Here is a 20,262-nt window from a genome sequence, read left to right as displayed (position 1 = left end):
TTCTAAGATTTTTGGATCGTGGTTTGAATTGGGCTTAACCTGAATATTTGTTATTGCTTTTTTTCGATGTATGTTAAAATCATATTTACCTTTTTGATTATTTGTTGTTTGGATGTCTAAAAAATTTAACCTTTTGCTTTCATCTTCCAATTCAATTGTGTATTTGATGGCATGATGTTGACTGTTTAATATTTGTTGAAAACGGATGGCAATATCTTTATTTGTAAATCTTGCGTGGCTATCATCTACGTACCTGAAAAACGATTTTATTTCTAACGGTGGATTAATTTCTTAGATAAAATAAAAAATTAGTATTGAGAGAATTCGTATTTATTGAAGTTCATATATTAAATTTATTCAACTCTCATACAAGATGTCGTCATTTAATATATATATATATATATATATATATATATATATATATATATATATATATATATATATATATATATATATATATATATATATATATGAAGAAAGTATTTAAAAAAATAAAAACGAAGCGCACGTATCCATCTGGTGCATCAAAGTTAAAAATCAGTAAAGTAAAAAAAGCGGCTCTACAAAAAGGAAGGTAAACATTTGATGTTGGAATTACAGCTACTCCTAAAACATCAGATGCCCTTTCCACTAGCTCAACGAAGCAAAAATATGACGGTAGTATACAATCTTCTGTTACTGGTAATAGTGCTAGCAGTACAGAGAAATTAGCCACTTTTGAAGACTGTCAAATTAGTGGTAGTGATAATACTTCTACAAGGACCACTAGCAGTGATGGACCAGCATTGTTGCAGCAATTTGAGATTGGTGAATTCAAAACAGAAAATTTTTCCTCTTCTCAGCTGGAAAAGTTTGTCATGGCTGGTCACATCTTTCCCACTGAATATGCCAAAAGATACTGGAAATTACATATTTCCAATGTCAGTTTTGAAAAGCAGAATGCCGAATGGGGAATCCTTCTCGCGATTGCCTTGTATTTAGCCCAGCAAAGACAGCATTGTTTTGTTTTTCATGCCAATTATTTTTACCTCGAAATCAAGTTCCACACTTGACTTCATCCCTTGCAATTATTGGAGGATTGGGATATGGAAAGAAGTGGAAGAATCTCATCAGTCGAATTCCTGAGCATGAGGATTCGAAAACCCATAAACAATGCTATATTCAGTGGCGTGAATTGGAAGCTCGAATGAAATCTGATCAGTTAATTGAACATTTGATGAATCGCCAAATCCTCAATGAAGCTGACACCTGAACAAAGTACGTTTGTCATTCGATATGTAGTGAAAAAGAACCTGGAAAATTTTTAATTGAAGAGCGGTTTTTGATTTTTGCAGATTTTGCCAAGAAGACTGGATCTGATATTTCAGAATTAATTCTGGAAACTTTGGAAACATTAAAAATTTGTTTTGAAGACTGCCGTGGCCAAGGCTATGACAATGGAGTCAACGTGTCAGGAAAATTTAAGGGTGTTCAAGCAATCCTACAAAAGAAGAACCCATTGTCTGTATTCTCACCCTGTGGTTGCCATTCATTGAATTTGTGTGGATAGAATGCTGCCTCAAGCTGTACAGATGCTGAGACTTTCTTTGAAATTGTTTAAACCGTACATACGATCTTTTCTGCTAGTCTACAACGCTGGGAAATATTGCAAAAGAGACTTCACGGTGTGTCTTTGCAAGGACAATCAGGAACACGATGGACTGAGAGACTTGACAGCATTCGCCCTTTCTCTAATCACTTGAGCCAAATCATTGAATCTTTGAAAGAAGTTAAGAGCTTGAATCTCACGCTTAAAGCAAAAACTGAGATTAGAGTTGCCCTAAAATATATGAGCTCCTTCAAATGTGTTCTCATGTCTGGAATTTGGATGAAAGTCCTCACATTGTTTGACAGCTGCAACCAGGTCATTCAGGCAAGATCGGTCAACTCAAATCTGTTCGGGAGGAATGGCCTACAATTTTGGAAGAAGCCAAGTTAGTTGCAGATATTCCATAAATCAGTTCTGAATTTTCAATCCACAGAAAAGTGAAACGCAAAAGTTTTTCTGCGGAGCAAATTAAAGGTGATGAAGAAATTACGGAATGAACAGAAACAGAATCAGGAGAGGAGAAAACATTTCGGAGAACGGTTTTTTATCACATTTTTGATTCTGTAATTGGTGGACTTACTGCACGTTTCACAGCAATTCAAGAAATTCTTTCTATATTCTCTTTTTTGTGGAAGTATCAAAAACTGTCTGAAGCAGAAATCAAGAGTGCTTGCTCACATTTTTCGCAAAAATATTCTTGTGATGTGACCAAAAATGAACTGACTGAAGAATTGCTTCACATTAAACAAATTCATACTGCAAATTTTGGAATTAAACAAAATTTCTGAAATGAAGCTTGGGGAACTCTTTTTAGCGCTCAACTATGGGACAAGAACGAACAAGTGACCTCGCCATTTTGAGTATCGAGTGTCTATTAGCAGAAAATCTTGATTTCCATGATTAAAAAGTTTGCTAAACAAAAGATAAGAAAAATAATATTGTAAGAAACAACAGTTGGACTATTTAATTATACTTATGTTCCAGTAATATAATAAAAAAATTTAAGCAGGCCATTTTTTTTTGGAGTAAAGGGGGTGGGCCCTTAAACTGAAGGATGCTCGGGGCCCCCAAATCCTGTGCACGGCCCTGCTTTAAATATATCAATGTTGTAACGATGTTGGATTTTTTTTGTTCTTTTAGCATTTGGTTTATGTAGAGTTTTATCGTGAGGTGTTTTTATAAAAATAAAGTATTTTAGATTGCTTAACTATTTCGTTTTAGCTCTTTACTAAGCAAAAATAAATCACTATATATAAAAGAGGAACATTATTGAAATTGTAGGAAAATTTTTCATGGCCTGAAAATAGTTTAAGTAACAAATTATTTAGTTTTAAAAACTGCTGCTTTTTGTGGTGCAAACAACATCAAAGCATTTAAATATTTTTAAATTGCTAATTTTTATCTCATTTTTAATGTAACGTGGTGCAAAAGCTTCTGAAGGGCAATCTACCCATTTAATGATCACATGTTGTTAAGAGCCACCTTTTAAACCTGCATCTTCAGCATTTTAAAAAATCTTCAGAAAGTGACTCTATTTTAAGGAAATTGTTTAGAAAATTATGTTGTTATTGGTGAAAATTTGTGTAATAATCAGAAAAAAGAGCACTTTAGTTCATTCCAGCATTTTTTTTGTTCATTCCAGCCTTTTTGACATGATTTTTTTATCTAAGTGTACCATCAGACATTTACTACACAAAGTTTCCCGACAGTTACTTTCTGCTAATTTTTAGTCAAGATTTTCAATAAAGTTCATGATGTAAGTCAAAATGATAAAAATCACAATTTCTATTTCTGTAACAGATATTGCGAATCAACTCAGAGAACTCGAGTTTGTCAATATAAGTCTCAAACTGTTAGAAACAGGCTGCATGAGTATGATTTACATGGTAGGGCACTTGGCAAAAAACCGTTACTTACCAAACGATATATTGCAAAGAAGTTTGCGTTTGCAAAGAAGTATCAAAACTGGACCATTTATGATTGGAAGAAGGTATTATGGTCAGACAAAACTAAAATATGCCTCAATGGTTCAGATGGTAGACGTTGGACATGGAGAAGACCAGGTAAGTTAATGCAACAAAAGCATGTTAAACAGACAATAAAGCATGACAAGTATGTCATGGCTTGGGGATGCCTCAGTTGGAATGATGTGGGGCGTATTCATGTTATAGAGGATACATTGACTTCCCCTAAGTATGTTAGAATACTTTCAAATCATATGCTACCATCTGCTCGAGAGTTATTCGATGAAGAATTCTTATTCCAGCAAGATGGTGATTCAAAGCATACGGAAAAAAATACCAAAGTCTGGCTCCAAGGCAAAAATATCGAGGTGTTAGATTGGCCAGCACAAAGTCCAGACTTGAGTCCTATGGAAAACCTATGGAAAGTAGTCAAGGAAGAAATTGGTAAGCTCATATTGACGAAAAAAGACGATATTGAGGAGGCACTCAGAAAATGCTGGAATTCTATAGATATAACGAGGTGTAAGAGCCTGGTTGAGTCAATGTCTAAGAAAATTGATGATATATTAACTGATAAAGGAGGATGGACTAAATATTAAAGAAATAAATTACTAAAAAGAAAAAAACTTTTTTCCAGAGTCATTTTAGTTTTTCTTACCAAAAGAGACATCTACCTAGTGTAGTAAATGTTTGATGGTACACTTAGATAGAGCTTGTCGAGAGCTACAAAAGGATATATAACAGTATGAGGTTTTTTTCATTTAATATAGAATTTTACGTTAAAGTAGTTTGTCCGAAAACATTTTTACGTAACTGTAAGTTTTATTTTTTTAATATTGTTTTGTTAAACTTTTTAACTGGTTTACCACGACTACACCAAAATTTTCTAGTACAACCGTTTGTAACAAATTCAGTTTTATGTTACATTTTAAGTTTCAACTTATGTCCTACTTGTGGGGGAGAGTTTGCACCTATCATCCTAAAAATCTATCTGGCCCATTTACTGAATGTATGTTTTCACTTATACCTCTAAAGTAACAGTGCATAGTTAATAATTACATAATTACATGATTACATAATTACATAATTTAATTTAATAGCAAACTTTAAACTTTATTATAACTTAATGATCAATTACTGACCAAAAAATTTAAAATAAAATAAAAATTATAAAAATCAACAACACTCAAATGGAATCAAGGGTGCATACCAGTATGCTTCCTTGATCTTACATATATGCACCCTTGATCCTATTATTGTATACTTGATCCGAAGCCAAATTTATGCCGTGAATGTGTAAAAATTGTCTTTAAGTCATTCAAACAATATCTATATTTATGCCGTGTTTATTTATCCAAATTTATGCCGTGAATGTGTAAAAATTGTCTTTAAGTCATTCAAACAATATCTATATTAAAAACCAATAAACTTTTTCATAAATTTTACTACAAATTTATTTCTCTTATTAGAAGAAAAAAAAGTAAAATCAATGAGGCAAAAATGTTATTTGTTTACTGAGGCTAAACGTTTCCTCAGTTGTTCAAGTACGAAGTTACTTCTTTACAATATCCTTGAGTAGATCTACAAGACAATTCATTAAAATGTTGTGATTTTAATCAATCACTGTCACTGTTAATGCTGTTCAAAATATTATTTTTTCTTATCACTTTCGACATCAAGTTTTTTTGTCAAAAAGATTTTTTGGGGGGCTTTGTGATTTTTTTGTCTTTTTTTGACTGAGATTCTTTTTTCATTACCTGAAGTCTATTTACTTTATTTCATACTGGAGTGTCTGTGAGTATTAGGGTGCGCCGACGCTTATATCCTTTAACAGACTTTCTTGATCCAGAAATGTTAGTTGGATTAAAGGCTTGTGCATAAGCTTTATTTGCAACTGCAGCTATATCATATATGGTTATTGGTCTTGGATAATATACAAACCAGTCACCACAAGCTGCATTGTAATAACGTTTCAGTGGCCCATACACTGACCGATCCACAGTGATTCAGAAACACTAAAAGTTTGACCAAAATATAGTTTTTTGAGTAGCGTAATTTCAATAATGTTATAAGCTAACTATTTTCTACAGTTTTTTATGATTCTAATGGTATAAAAAAATAAATACTGAAATAATAGATTTAAACGTTAATATACGTTTGAAATTAATCGAAAACAGCTTTTTTTTATCATTAAAATTTCATCATTATTAAAATTTAATTTTCTCCCTAAATAAAAAGTTTTTTATTTTAGTTTTTATAACATGCAAAGATAATAGATAATTCTATTTTAATTTATAAAAAAAATTTAAATATGTATTTATACAAGTTGTAAAAAATGCCTTTTTAACGATTTTAAACTGTTTTTTTATGGTACTAGGACTTTTTACCTTTAGCTTCCTTCACGAAGCCAATTCTTTTTTTAAAGAGAGTTTGTATCATTCTATAAGAAACCAAAAAAGTTAGCTGCCCCAACTTGCCCCATTTGGAAATAATGTAGTTTTAAAAAGTTCATTTTATAGAAAAAATTAGCAACTTTCATGTTTTGAGAGTCTTTCCTGACACGTCTGAAAAAAACTTTTTAATTTTATCTTATTCTAGTACATAGCTTATGTAGTTATCTATGTTGTAGAATATATATACATATATATATATATATATATATATATATATATATATATATATATATATATATATATATATATATATGCATACAAAAGTTAAGATAATTTATCTCTCTTTTTAGTTTAAAATGAATATAAAGTTTACTAAACATTAGCTTTATTTAGTTATTAAGGTGGTCCTCCACAGAAAAGGCTAACTTTTGAAAGCAAAGAGTTTTTGATTTAATTTTTTCACCAAAAATGTGGTTCTATAAACTATTTACAAAAATCAGCTTTAAAAAAAAAAAATGTCTCGATTAGCCAATTATTTCAAAAATGAATGAAAAAACTAGCATTATTTATGACAAGCTAGCAATCAAAATACTTATCATGTCAAGCTGAAAATTGGTGTATATACTCATTGAGTTATATTAATCCGGATGAGAGAAGCATTTTATATTATTCACAGTATATAAAAAGTTACAAGATTTGAAACAAACATAGAAAAATTGGTGGACAAGTGGCCAACATTAGTCTCATAAAAAAGTACTTTCCTTATTTTATTTTATATATCCTTCTCTCATCCGGATCCTTTTTAATTATGTGAAAAATAAAAAAAAAAATTAGATAAAAAGCTTAAACGAGTCCAAAGTTATCATGTTTTAAAGACTTTTTAAAGTTATTAACCTAAAAATAACTCAAAATGTGGTTGCTATGGGCGTTTTCTATACTTTTTTAAGATACCTAAATATAACAGCTAATATCTTTTTTAATAGAGTTTGTTTACAATCCAATATAATCAGAGACTATTCACAAGTGATGAATAAATAAAATAAGCTTTAAAAAAAAAAAATTTAATCGATAAAAATGAGTTGCTTCAAAATTTACTTTTTGATTACATTTTGGAAGTTAATCAGACAGACTTGCGTTCTTCTAGACAATATAGAAGTATGCTAAAAAAAAATGGAAAATTTTATTCAAAACTTTAAAGAAACTTCATAATCATAATCGACAACGTGATTGCTTTGAAATTAAAGAAGCAAGTTGGCTTCAATCAGATCTAGTTATTCTAGAAAAATTAGAAGAACATTCTATTGCGTCAGCTTTTAATAACATAACGTATCAAAATGAAAAGAAAACTCCTGGAAGAAAATGCCTTGAATGGGAACAATCAAGCAGCAGAACAAAAAGAAGAAAGAGTGAAAAAATGGGAACAAACCATACTTATGACGAGTTGATCTTATCTGCTATAGTAAGTTAAAGGAACTAAAAAACCAATTGGTTTCTTCTTCCAGTCAACCCAATAAAGTAGCTAATATGATTAAAAATGAAAAGCCTATTATAAAATTATCTCCAAAAGGTTTAGCTTTGATGGTCTCAGCTGGTTTGTCCCAGAGAGCTTATCAGAAAATAAGGATTACAGCTAAGGAAAGAAATGCAAATATATATCCTTTATATAGTGATATTTTATTAGCAAAAAAAAAATGCTATCCTGATGGCATTATATTTAGTGAGAAAATTGCTGAAATTAAACTTCAAAGTCTTCTTGATCACACAATAATTCGTTTTTTTTCAAATGGATTCAATCATAACTCAAATTATGCAACTAGAGAATAACGATAAAACAAAAGAAATATTAATTTGTAAATGGGGGTTTGATGGTGCATCTGGTCAAAGTGAATATAAGCAAAAATTTGACAATGATAGTTCGAAAGACTCTGATTTATTTGGTAAAACTTTTGTTCCTTTGGATCTTTCATTTGGAAACATTTCTGTTTGGAAAAACCCTAAACCATCGTCTATTAGATTTTGTCGACCAATACGAGTTCAATATCTAAAGGAATCAGAAGCTATTTTGAAATTTGATAAAGAATATATTCAAAATCAAATAAATTTACTAGAGGATTCAGAGTTTGAGTTGATAAATGGTTTTGAAGTAATTGTAATAAAGTTAAATTTAATTTAAAATTAACAATGATTGACGGTAAGGCTGCCAATGCAATATGCTCATTTCTTCACAACAAGTTTGTAATATATGTTCAGCTTCTCCTAAACAAATGAATTCTATTGCATGTGGTTCAATACTAACTCCAACTTCTAATATAGACAACATTGAATTAGGCCTTTCTCCATTGCATGCTCGGATAAGGTGTTTTGAATGTTTGTTACACATTTCTTACAGACTTAAAATAAAAAAATGGCAAATTCGTGGTAGTGACGACAAAGAAGTTTGTAGAAAAAAACACGAATCATACAAAATAAGTTTATTGAAGAATTAGGGTTAAGAGTAGATTTTCCTAGACAAGGTGGCTCTGGAACTTCAAATGATGGTAATACTGCCAGACGAGCATTTAAACATTTTGATTTATTTTCTTCTATTACAGGCATAGATAAAGAATTAATAGAACGTTTAGCAAACATTTTGAACATGATAAATTCAAGTTATGGGATTGATACAATAAAATTCAGTGAATATTGCACTAAAACAGCAAAGCTTTATTGTGAAAAATATAATTGGTTTTATATGCCTGTATCTATGCATAAGTTATTGCTTCACAGTTCTGAAATAATTTCAAAGTTTTTGTTGCCAATTGGATTATATTCAGAAGAAGCTCAAGAATCTAGAAATAAAGATAATAAACAATTTAGACTTCCATTCAAGAAAAGATACAAGACTCCATACAATTGAGGACCAACTACACTATCTTCTTATTACAAGTGATCCAATAATATCAACTATAACAATTTCTCAAGATAGAAGTTAAAACAATTCAATTATCAAAGAGCGCTCTAGAACTTGTTAAAAAATCAAATAAAAATACCATTGATGAAATCCAAAGTGATAATGAAACTGATAATGAGTACAATGAGTATGACAATGAAGACGAAGATGAAGAAAACTATGAATTAGTTACTGAGGAAATAGATTACAAAGATGTATACGAATATAATGAATAAGACAATGCTGATTTATTTTTAAGCTTATTTTTCAATTTAGGTGAAATTTAAAACCTATAGATCATGTTAACTAATTATTTTCATAATTTTTTATTTGGTTTTCAAAATGATAATTAGTTTAAAACTTAATTAGTTAAAATTACTCAGGGGCAAGGTGGTGGGGAGGGGGGCCCAGTAATATTTGCTACCCCCTGACCATACTTAACCATTTTTAAAATATTTTGAGTCTTCTTTCCTTGTCTACTTTTTTTACATCTTAGAGTAAATTTTCAGCAATTTTGAATAAATATTTTTGACAAAATTAATTTTGGCCAAATTTTAATTTATTCCTGATCACTGTGCGATCCGATGACTGCAGCTAATGACTACAATGTGGTGGAAAGGACAGTATTGTTATGTCAATTTTTTTTTTGCTAAATCTTAACACAGAATTGAAATATGGCTCTCGTGGTTCTCAAGAAGTATAAACACTGGATTAGCTGGTGAACATTTCACATATTGAATAAAATGTTTCATCCTTTCTAAAAATGTTGCAACATTCATCCATCTGGAAAGATTTGCAACCCCAACACATCCAAGTGGACCACCATTTATCATGCTTTGAAATGAACTCTTGGAACTAAAAAATGGAGGGATTGAGTCTCCTACTGCATTAACTGCAAAACAAACTGTTACCAACATCCCTCTTTCAGCTGAAGCTATCCTTCCAACTTGCTTATCCCTTTACCAGCAATTATTTTGACTGGTTTTTATACAGTTGTGAGACCTGTCTCATCTACATTATCAATGTTTTGTGATTGAAACTTGAGTCGCAGACGGACCTCTTTTTGATTGGTGAAAAATTCTCCAACTGTATAACGATTAAAAACGGTTGCTCGCGCCAAACTGGTAGCTTCTGGATTTCGTAAAGATAATTCTTTCCCGCGAAACATAAAACCACGAAGCCACTGTTTCCAAGCATTTTGTGAACTATTACACGACTTAGGAATGCGTTTAGAAAGCGTCAAATGCCAGTTTTCGTGTTGTTTTGGTTGACAAACGATAGTGAAGTCTTTAAAAGAAAAAGATGAATCTGAAAAAAGAAAATTTTGAAAAAGATGTTACTTCTTCATTGCTAAAGATTTGCATTGTAGCAAATTTAGGCTTGCAGACTAAATTTGGGTTCGATCGACATTTCCTTATATATCTTTTCAGTGTCATTAAATTTATTCCCTTTTCCTTAGATACATGATAAACTGTTTGGCCATCAATAACTGCATCAACAAGATTTTATACACATATACACCCTACACACACACACATATATGTAGGGTGTGTGTGTGTATAAAAAAAAAGATTTTATACACACACACACCCTATATATATATATATATATATATATATGGAGGTAACGCTATAGGATCAAAAGTGCATACAGATCAAGGGTGCAAGTTCCCCCCTATTTACTTGAATGTATTTTTTATAATCCTTTAAATCATATTTGTTTATATTTAACACTCCAGTATTTTAGGGATACAAATTTATGGATAGCACGTAATATTTTTTATGAATTTATAAAATATATTTCGTGCTTTCCATAAATTCGTGTCAGCAATAGTTATTTACAATACGAATGTATTTTTTTTTACTAAAAATTAAGCTACCGGGTCCAGTATTCGATATTTTTCTAAACTAACTGATAAATTGAGTATGTAACTAATTGAGCTTAAATACTGAGAGAAACCTTTGTTTACTTTCTAGAAAAAAAATTTGATCCAAAATACTTTTTGTGTGGCTAATTGTTTAGCTGTTTTTTAGAGCAGTTTCAAAAAACTTATTTAGCTGTGGGCACCTTTGGCCTTCCCTTAGATTAAGAGCAATTGGTAGAAGATCGTTTAACCACGTGACCCTATTTTCATGCGATGGGTGTGTAGACAACCAGTTAGGTGGTTGAGCTGAATCAGTTTTATGCATTCTTTCCCAAAATTTAGGTATATATCTCACATCGAAGCATGCTCGCGCTGCAAGCTGTATCCCGACCTCGTCAGCTTCGCGCTCAAGCTTGCGTGAATAAGGCAGAGTAAGCAGAATATCTCGTATGCTACTTTCAAACCAGGAAGCAATTAATGCTCCACTACTCGTTGGTAAAACAGCCGATAATGCACCAAGTATAATCAATGAAAAAAAGTTAAAAAAACCAGAACGGCTAATGAGTTCAGAGGAATGATTTAATATAGCGTGTGCCATCTCGTGCGCGAGAACGCCGGCAAGCTCGTGTTCATTTTTTACAGCGGCCAACATGCCGGTGTAAACAAACATTTGACCGTTAGCTAATACAAAAGCATTTACTTCCTTATTATCAATGACGTTTATTTCCCATTTGAGAGCGTTTACTTCTGGAGTAATATTGGATTCCAAGATTTTTTTTGCAATACGGTACACGTTCATGTGCAGGACATGATTCACTGGGAGACGGAGCTCTGACAAAGTCAGATTAAGATTTTGACTTTGCAAATTTGCACACTCCTGCATTTGTTCGTTACTGACTATTATAAATCGACGGCGACCGGTCATAGGTGTCTCCTCAATGTGAACCATGTAATATAATCCTGATGCACCAACCACTGTAACAAAAACCGCACTAAAAATTTTTGGATTTTTTGTTATGGAATTGGAATATTGTATTTGCCGGTCTTTTGGTAATTTTAGCCACCACCTTCGAAATATTCGTCCACCGAGGAAAAAACCCACACGATATAAAGGCGCGGCAAGTTTTATCAAAATTGGACCAACTATTGGTAGAGCTTTATTGATATTGGTCGTATGTAACTGTTTTGGATGTTGTGGAAGGTTCATATTAACTCTGTATTCTTTTGTTAGTCGAAGAATTAGGTTCTTTGCTGAAAAAGGTTCTTTAGGTCTATGTTGTGATAGAAACATCTCGGTGCCTTTCAGGGAGCCAATCACCTTTGTAAATGATGCCATAGTTATGTAAATATTTCTATAAAAGGAAATGAAAAATTTTAAATTTCAATATAAACGTCTTAAAGCTGCTTAAAAAATTAAAAAGGTCCTTTTCCTGAAATAATAAAAAAAAAAACTTTTTAAAAATAAATTACTCGTTTTAAAATTAATTTACATGCAAAAAAAAAAACAAAAAAAAAAAGAAAAGAACTTCGACACCAATCTCTTTAATGCGCTTTATTAAAAAATTAGTTAATTGCATTTACAACAAAACGGTCTAAAATATAAACATGGTAAAATATAAATCGACTGGAACAGGTCAAACGTGTCATATTTCATTGCACTTAGTTTAAACATCAAATATTCGACGTGCATAAAACATAATCATTCAAAATACTGAGACACAAACTCAAAGCATTATTATGAGATAAAAATGATTTGAAATAATTTTAAAAAAATTAGAAATAAAAAATAAAAAACCCACCAAAAACATGTTAGAATTAGTCAAAATTAAGTCACGATGTTTGTAAAGCCATTTAAAGTAAAAGCCAGCACGTAGTCGAAAAAAATAGGATTTTGTAAATCTCCTTAAAAATATTATCAAACTTTTTATGAAACCGTCGGCTTAATTGAAAAACCATCTAAGTTTATGTTTTGTAAGAAATTAAATTTGAATGCAATTTTACGAAGAACTTAACTTCACACCTTGGTGCATCTAAGAATAGACAAATCATACGACCCTAGTGTCAAAAAGTAAGAATTACTGTTTACTAAAATTAGAATTTTCAAAGTGTTTTATCCCTTAAAAAAAGGTTGTAAATTAGACAGGCGAAATGTATCACTGTTAAAAAATAAAAACATAACTTTAAAGACGACTAATTTGTCTGCAGACTCTCATCGCCAAAAGTGTTCACCGTACTTTGACGACGTAATTTGCTATTCCAAAAACCGTATGTGAAGTAAACTGTAAAACCTGAAAAAACGAAAATAAACAAATTTATTTAGACAAAGAATAGATGAAATGTTATCATATGTATTTCTTATTAGCTCTTTAGAAGACGCCCCTTGTGATCCCAACCAATGCATTTTTTGTAATATGTTATATAAGCTAAATCTGCGGTCCTCAAAGTTACGAGAAGAAATAGCTGTTTTTACAACTTTTTAAATGACTTTGATCTATTTGATGCAAAAAATGTAGTTGTTAGGTAAGTGCATCAATAACATAACACTAAATATCAAAGTATGTAATTAGCTGACATTTAGTGGTCTTAAAAACTACTGCAATATTAAAGATTTAGAAATACGCCGTTTAATACATTAGATTTAAAACTTGGAAATGGAATTTGAAAACAGTTAAAGAAATGAAAATTCCTTTTTTCGTCGAACTTTATACTACAGCTGAAGTGGTCAATCAAAAAATTAAAATGCTAATAGCAGTAGTACATCTTACCGATAGCCATCCATATACCAAATCTAATCCAAGTTTCAGTGTTCAGCCCCAGTAACAAGTAAACATTTAAAAAAAGTCCTAACACTGGTATCCATGGCAACATTGGCACTTTGAAAAACAACTTTTGAGAATTCTCTGGCAAAGTGGATAAAACTATTGTTGTCATTAAAATCGTCATTCCGAAAATAGCAAAAAATACAATAGCCACACTTTCATGATGAAATGAGTCATTTAACAAAAAATGAAGCAACCCTGAAAATGTAAATACTTCAATGATTAAAAGAAAGACACAAATTTTAGCTTTGGATTCTGTTAATGAATTTGGCTCTGAGTGGCTTTTTTTAAATAACATAAAAATGTTTTTTATGAACGCCTTCAAACTACTGTTGGCTTCTTTTCTTAACAAAGGTTGTCTTTCATTATCATTCACATTCTCCTTCTCTAACATGTTATTACTATCTTTAAATATATCTTGCTTATATATATATTGATCTGCATTAACATGTGAATCGTTAACTGATGAATCTCCTCGTGTTATTCCAAGTCCCTCTTCTTGATACCGCAATGACAATACAGAAACTGTTACAATAGTATATGCCATAATTGTGCCAATAGAGACCATATCTACTAGGGCATGTAAGCTGAAGAACAAGGCCATAATTCCTAAATGAAAAAAAAAATTAAATTGTTTGATCCTTCAAAGTATAAGCATATATACTTACACTAACAGCTGTATATAGTTAATGTAATTGCAATAAGTTAAAAATTCAGCACAAGAATTTCAAAAACCATGCTTAGCAAAGAAAAACAAACTTGTACTTGCTACAAATGTATATTAATAAAACTTAAAACTCCAGTTGTTGTAATATGACGCTTTAGTTTAACATAATTTAAATGTTAAAAATAAAGATTATTTCCAGTTTACAGATAATAGATTTTTTTCTTAGCTTTAAATTAATAATATATTTATATACAAAAAAAATATTTAACAATTAGAAAAAAAAATTGAAATTTGAAATCAACTAAATTCAAAATGTTTTTTTAAGCATCCAAGCTTTTCTGCTGTTATTGGTATAAGCAAACTTACTTGTAAGTTTTTGTAAATGTGCAACCAAATATTTCAAATGATATTAAACAAGTGTTTAAAACCTGTAGTTTTTTTTTTTTAATTGAGAGTGACACTTTTTAAACTCTTTGAGGTTACTTTCATTGATAGTAAACAATTGCACTTTAACAATTTTTGAGGAGAAAATTTGTTAAAGTCCAAAACATTTTTATTAGAGGTTAAAAGATAAGGATTTAATTTACAAAAAACTCTTGTTAACCGTCAAGATTATATTTTGTCAATTAAAAAACTCTTGTTAAACGTCAAGATTATACTTTGTCAACTAAAGAGATAATGATAATTCAACTTATAGTTCAAGGAAAAAATACAACTTTGTCATTTGATTACTTTAATGCAATAGTGTAGATCTGCCAATAACAATAAATGTTTTATAAGTTTTTTTATTTTAAATTTAATAAGTAAGCAAAATCCTTGCCGCTATCACCAGAAATAATACATACCAGTTAAAATCCCACCAAAAAAGGTTGCATACAATGGTATATTTGTCTTTTCATTAACTCTGCAAAATATTGGAAATATCAGTCCATCAAGAGCCATTGAATAAAGAAACCGCGGCATCATCATCATCGAAGAAATAGCATTACCTAAAAGTCCAAAGATGGCACCAATACCAATGATATATTTTGCAGCAGGAAGATTCACCTAAATATAGAAAATATTTTAAAAAAACACAAACATGCTTTAGAAGATTTTTTTACATTTATTTAAAAACTTTATATTTTTTTAACAACTTGCACCTGGTAAAAATGCTGCCCTGTAAAAATCTTTAACTAAAATCTTTAAAAAGTAAGTTGAAAGAAAACTCATTAAAGTTGTCCACTTTTTAAAATTAAGCAACAACACACAATGAAGGGGTCAGTACTATTTAAAATAATAATAAAATTAATTAAATTATATAATTAATATTTAACCCAAAAAAATTCAGAAAAATTGTTTGGGCTGGTAACCCAATCCATTAAGAAAATATCTTACTCTCTCCAACAAAACCTTTTTTTTGCTGGCTTTGATTGTTCATTGTTCACTTGTTATACACAATTATTAAACAAAAAATATAAATTTGAAACCAAAAATTAAAATTGTTCTTGATTAAGGGCATGAAAAAAGAATAAGTTTATGATAATCTCTCGTTCTAACATATCTCCAAGCTTTGCTCAATTTCTAATAAACTTAACAATTCAGGATTCATTTTAATACGCTTAGTTTTCAGGCTCTTAAACTTGCTGTAACTTAGGATATTTAGTTGTAAGAAACTTTAAGATATTTACTTGTTTACATTTTTGTTTGCAACACATCACTCACATATACAACATCAATTGTTACTTTTTCATATTTTAAAAATTATTTTTAGTTACACTCATGTTTAATAAGTCTAAGAACTGAATATTTGGCAAATGATAAAAACAAAAAAAAAACAACCAAATATACATAAAAACATGCACACTCATACATATTCTGTACATTCACGTGTACACTAACAAACATTCAGAGGTACATTTAGATATAACAAACATTCTGTAACCTGAAACTTTGACCTTACTAACAAAAAATTAAAAGTAGTGTAAAAAAGAAGAAGGTGAAAACTTATTATTAATAATTAACTTCTATTAGTTAATCATAAAAATAATATATATTAACATATTGCAGGTTACAAAAATTTTATATTCATTATTATTTTATAAATGTTATTAATAAATGTTTTATGTGTAGGGGAAGTGGGGGCATAACAGCCCCCATAACGTTTAGATTAATGGAGTATGAAAATAAAAACGGTGTGCGTTTTTTAACAGTATATTTCAATAAACACATCATTAAGCTTTATATTGCTGCAAATAAGAAAAAAATAAAACGGTTTTTGAAAATGTTATAACACAAAAATTAGACTTAGTGAAAAAAACGGCTGTGCCCCTATAGTGAAGCACAACCGCACCCTAAAATATATATATATATATATACAATATGTATACATATATTATATATATATATATATATATATATATATAATATATAATATATATATATATATATATATTCAAATTTTTGAAATGCATAATTATATACCTGCAATATATGATAATCACCAGATATACATAAGTATTATATTTATGTATATCTGGTGATTATTATATATTGTGTAATGTAATATATGTTATTATATATTGCTAAGAGTGTAAATCGATATCTTGTTACATTTAATATAAAAAGATATCGATTTATACTCTTAGCTTTAAATTTTAATAAAAAGTATGATGTAAATATAATATTTTTATCAAAATAGACATTATGTACAACTTTCTAGAAACGCAACAGGCGTTCTTTTTGACATAATCGAAATTACCGATGCATGGTATGCTTTTTGCCATATTAGGTAACATTTTTCAAAGGGAAATTTTGAAAAATGGTTATGCCTCCATATGTGGTCATGCCCCCACTTCCCCTATTAGAGTGATCCTTATTTTTGCATTTTGTAGATTTTAATATTTTTGACTTACAAATTTATTCAGAAATGTATCGAAGATGTTGTAAAATTAAGCTAAGAAATAAAGTTAAATAACAGATAAATAAATTTGAAACTTGAATTTTTTTAGAATAGGTAGCATTTGCAAACTTTTTAGAACATTTTTTCAAAATGAATTTTTAAAGTATTTAAAATATTATAACTATATTAATTATATTAATTAAAACTATATTCTTGGAATATCATTGAAAGAAAAGTTAAAGCTTTTTCCTCTTTAACATTCAGTAAGGTCTCTTATTATTTTCAATCACTGCCTCAAGCCTAGGACAGAAGGACTGGCAGGTGCTGATTATATAATCTTTTGAAAATGAGTTCCAAGTATGGGTAATAGATGACTTTAGTGACTTGACACATAAGTGGGCATCTTTGCAAGCCTTATTCTCAACTACGCTCCACACACTATAGTCAAGGGGATTCAGGACTGGATGGTGGCCAAAAGTGTTTGAGCTAGAAATTACCCATATTTCTTTCTCTTTGATGTAGATTGGTGGACATTTTTAAGAAGCGATGATTCCTTCATAAGAAGCGATGATTCCTAGCATCATGAAGGACTGAGGGTGTTTGATGTAACACACAGGTGGTGCTCTGCAACCCCCTTCTGCACTATGAATCTGTCATTTTTGCCTATTGATCACATAGTCAACACTAAAAGGTTTTTCATCTGAGAAAATTTTGACTGTTAATTTTGACTGTTTTCAGCTGATTCGGAAGCTTCTTTGATCGCTCCAATTGTAAAGTTTTTAGCCTTTCTGTCAAAAGATGACACGAAGGTTTTTTTTTTCCAAGAGTCCTTCTGACTTTACTCTCATCAACATTGAACAAACTTTTGTCTTTCTGAAGGACATATCAGAATTCTTTTCAACATGCTTTTTAAGCTTTTCAGTAAACTTTTTATCAACTTTTTTGTTCACTGGAAAGGGCATTTGGGCTCTCTCAGCACTGTTACGTTTTTTCACTTTTTAAAATGTAGTTTTGGACACTCCAGAAATATGAATCACTTCACTTACAGTCCAACTGGCGTGAATCAAATATAAATCTTCAGGCCTTTTGGCTTCCATTGTAAAACTTTTAACTAAAGTATTTTTTATTCACATTTTTATTCAAATCTAAAACGTTCATTGAACATTAACTAAAAAAAGACAAATTTCAGAAGTTTTTTATTTACATCATGGAATTTAGCCAAAAATTAGTCTGCAAATCACTGCTGCACCCTGTAAATATTAAAAATGACCAAACTTAAAATGAAAACTAGAAGCAAAGAAATGGTTGATAGGTACAAAAGAAGATAAGTAAAATGGAAGCGAACTGCAGTCAAATAGACAAGTTCTAAGTGACTTCTTCCATCACCAAAAGTCTTTTAAAAAACAATTTATGAAGGTTCTGGCATTTATTCTTTGAGAAAGTTCTAGCAATTTTCATTTGGGAAACTGCAAACTTTTGGGATGAATATGTTCCAATTCAACCAGGATGCTGTGCGTTTCAGTAAAAAACTCCAACAACTTTAACAAATAGTTAGTTGACAAACTGCTTGTGATTTTGTCAACATTTTAAGTAAACTTCTCTGTATTCTGAAAATTTTTGGTACTGGTGTTGTTTTGAAACAGGCAGCTGAAAGTTGTAAGATTCCATAAAAAAAACAATACTTATTTCAATTTGTTCATCATCATTGTAAAAATTCCCAATTATAAAAAGGAATTGCAGATATAAAAAGAATTTGACTGCGGAGCAGCCTTCACAATTTAATGATTTAAATTAGTTTAATTACAATTTTACCAACAAAAACAAAAACTTATACCGCTTATTTAATGTTAATTAATGAAATATTTGTGATGCATTACTGCATTTGTACTATTTTGTATTCAAAACAGTTATAAGAATTAAATGCAACAGAGAAACTTTAAGAAGCTTCTCTGTTGCATTTAACTTTTTATTTAAATTTTTAATGAAGCTTTAAGAAGCTTCATTAAAAATTTCGCCAAAATTTCGATTTTGCAAAGATCTTAAATGTTATGTTACCTCTAAATGTTAATGAAAATTAAAATAAATGTTTATGAAAATTTGTAAAACTTTTACAAATCTTGTTTTTACAAGTAACAAATCTGAAGTTGGAAGTATAACTTTTAAATTCTATGACTTAAAAATTGTTAAAACTGTGAATGCTTATAACACATATAATAAGCATAAAAAGACATTAACTTAAAAAATGCCTCTACATAATTGTCATTTAGTCACCAAAAGAAACTTTGTAGGTTACAACAACATTAAAGGAATAAAAATCTGAATCAAGTAATAAAATTTGAATAACTTTATTAAATTCTGATAATTGTCATAAATATAAGAAACGTGTTACCTTAAAACCTGAAAACACATTTTAATCAAAGATATAAACATAGACTAGAGATTAACTGAAACTGATTTGCACAAAAAAATCTTCATTCTTGCCCAAAACTTCAATCTTCACCAATAAAAGCAATTATGCAAAAAAGACACTTGAGTTCCAAACAACTAAAAAATATCTTTTAATTGACACCTAATAGACTGTTACATATCTTTAAAAAACATCCATTTTAACAAGCAATAAAACAATAACAATAAAACCCTACCATATCAAATGCTGTAGCAAGTGATGCACTCCCTTCCATTTGATTGTAGGGAATCATCATGTTTAAAACAAGTGATGATGCAACAAAGCCAATATAACAAGCCACTAAAAGAGGTTCAAATCAATCACATAACTGCTAAAAGTAAATATTACTTTTAAATATAAGTCTAGTTAAAATAACAATAATTGGAGTATTTCAGAAATCAAATATTATTATAATTATCATAACCTACATATAGTTATTATAACACTGGCAGGAACAGATTTATTTGGTCGCTTTGCTTCTTCGGAGACCATGCAAACTGCATCAAAGCCAATAAATGCATAATAACATGATGATGCTCCTGCTATCATTCCTTTCACACCAAATGGAAAAAAATTTCTTATATTTTCTACTTTAGCAAAAAATGACCCCATAGTAACAATCATAACAATTACTAATATTGTTGCAACAGTACATAAACTGTTAAAGTGTGCTGATATCTTAACACTTAATGCAACAAGTATTGTTATTAG

General features: G+C 29.9%; 2 protein-coding genes and 1 pseudogene across 2 annotated transcripts in view; all 3 read right to left on the bottom strand.

Moving 5' to 3' along the window:
* Window positions 1-8,957: 8,957 nt before the first annotated feature.
* Window positions 8,958-10,379, bottom strand: LOC149889435 (uncharacterized; annotated as a pseudogene).
* Window positions 10,380-10,820: 441 nt separating this feature from the next.
* LOC145182945 (metalloendopeptidase OMA1, mitochondrial-like) lies at window positions 10,821-12,116 on the bottom strand. Its single transcript, XM_080058231.2, has one exon. It carries the CDS (start codon window positions 12,072-12,074, stop codon window positions 10,893-10,895), a length of 1,182 nt encoding a protein of 393 aa, XP_079914357.2. The 5' UTR covers window positions 12,075-12,116; the 3' UTR covers window positions 10,821-10,892.
* Window positions 12,117-12,275: 159 nt separating this feature from the next.
* Window positions 12,276-20,262, bottom strand: part of LOC145182943 (high affinity cationic amino acid transporter 1-like) — an 8,565-nt gene continuing 578 nt past the window's right edge. The window contains exons 1-5 of the mRNA XM_080058229.2: window positions 19,980-20,262; window positions 19,748-19,851; window positions 15,070-15,271; window positions 13,504-14,166; window positions 12,276-13,026 (exon numbers count right to left, since the gene is read on the bottom strand). The exon at window positions 19,980-20,262 is cut by the window's right edge and continues 578 nt beyond it. Of these exons, the coding sequence (XP_079914355.2) occupies window positions 12,929-13,026; window positions 13,504-14,166; window positions 15,070-15,271; window positions 19,748-19,851; window positions 19,980-20,262 (1,350 nt within the window). The 3' untranslated portion in view covers window positions 12,276-12,928. The remainder of the gene's footprint in view (window positions 13,027-13,503; window positions 14,167-15,069; window positions 15,272-19,747; window positions 19,852-19,979) is intronic.

The sequence above is a fragment of the Hydra viridissima genome, unplaced genomic scaffold (assembly GCF_058129835.1).
Source record: "Hydra viridissima isolate aposymbiotic clone 2 unplaced genomic scaffold, HvirCarnegie_v1 scaffold_4, whole genome shotgun sequence".
In the NCBI taxonomy this organism is placed as follows: domain Eukaryota; kingdom Metazoa; phylum Cnidaria; class Hydrozoa; order Anthoathecata; family Hydridae; genus Hydra; species Hydra viridissima.
The sequence above is the reverse complement of the archived record's forward strand: the minus strand, read 5'-3'. Positions and strand labels throughout refer to the sequence as shown.

What these genes read in the sequence shown, in the direction of transcription:
- LOC145182945 (XM_080058231.2), bottom strand. Translation starts at nt 12,074, where the DNA reads ATGGCATCATTTACAAAGGTGATTGGCTCCCTGAAAGGCACCGAGATG.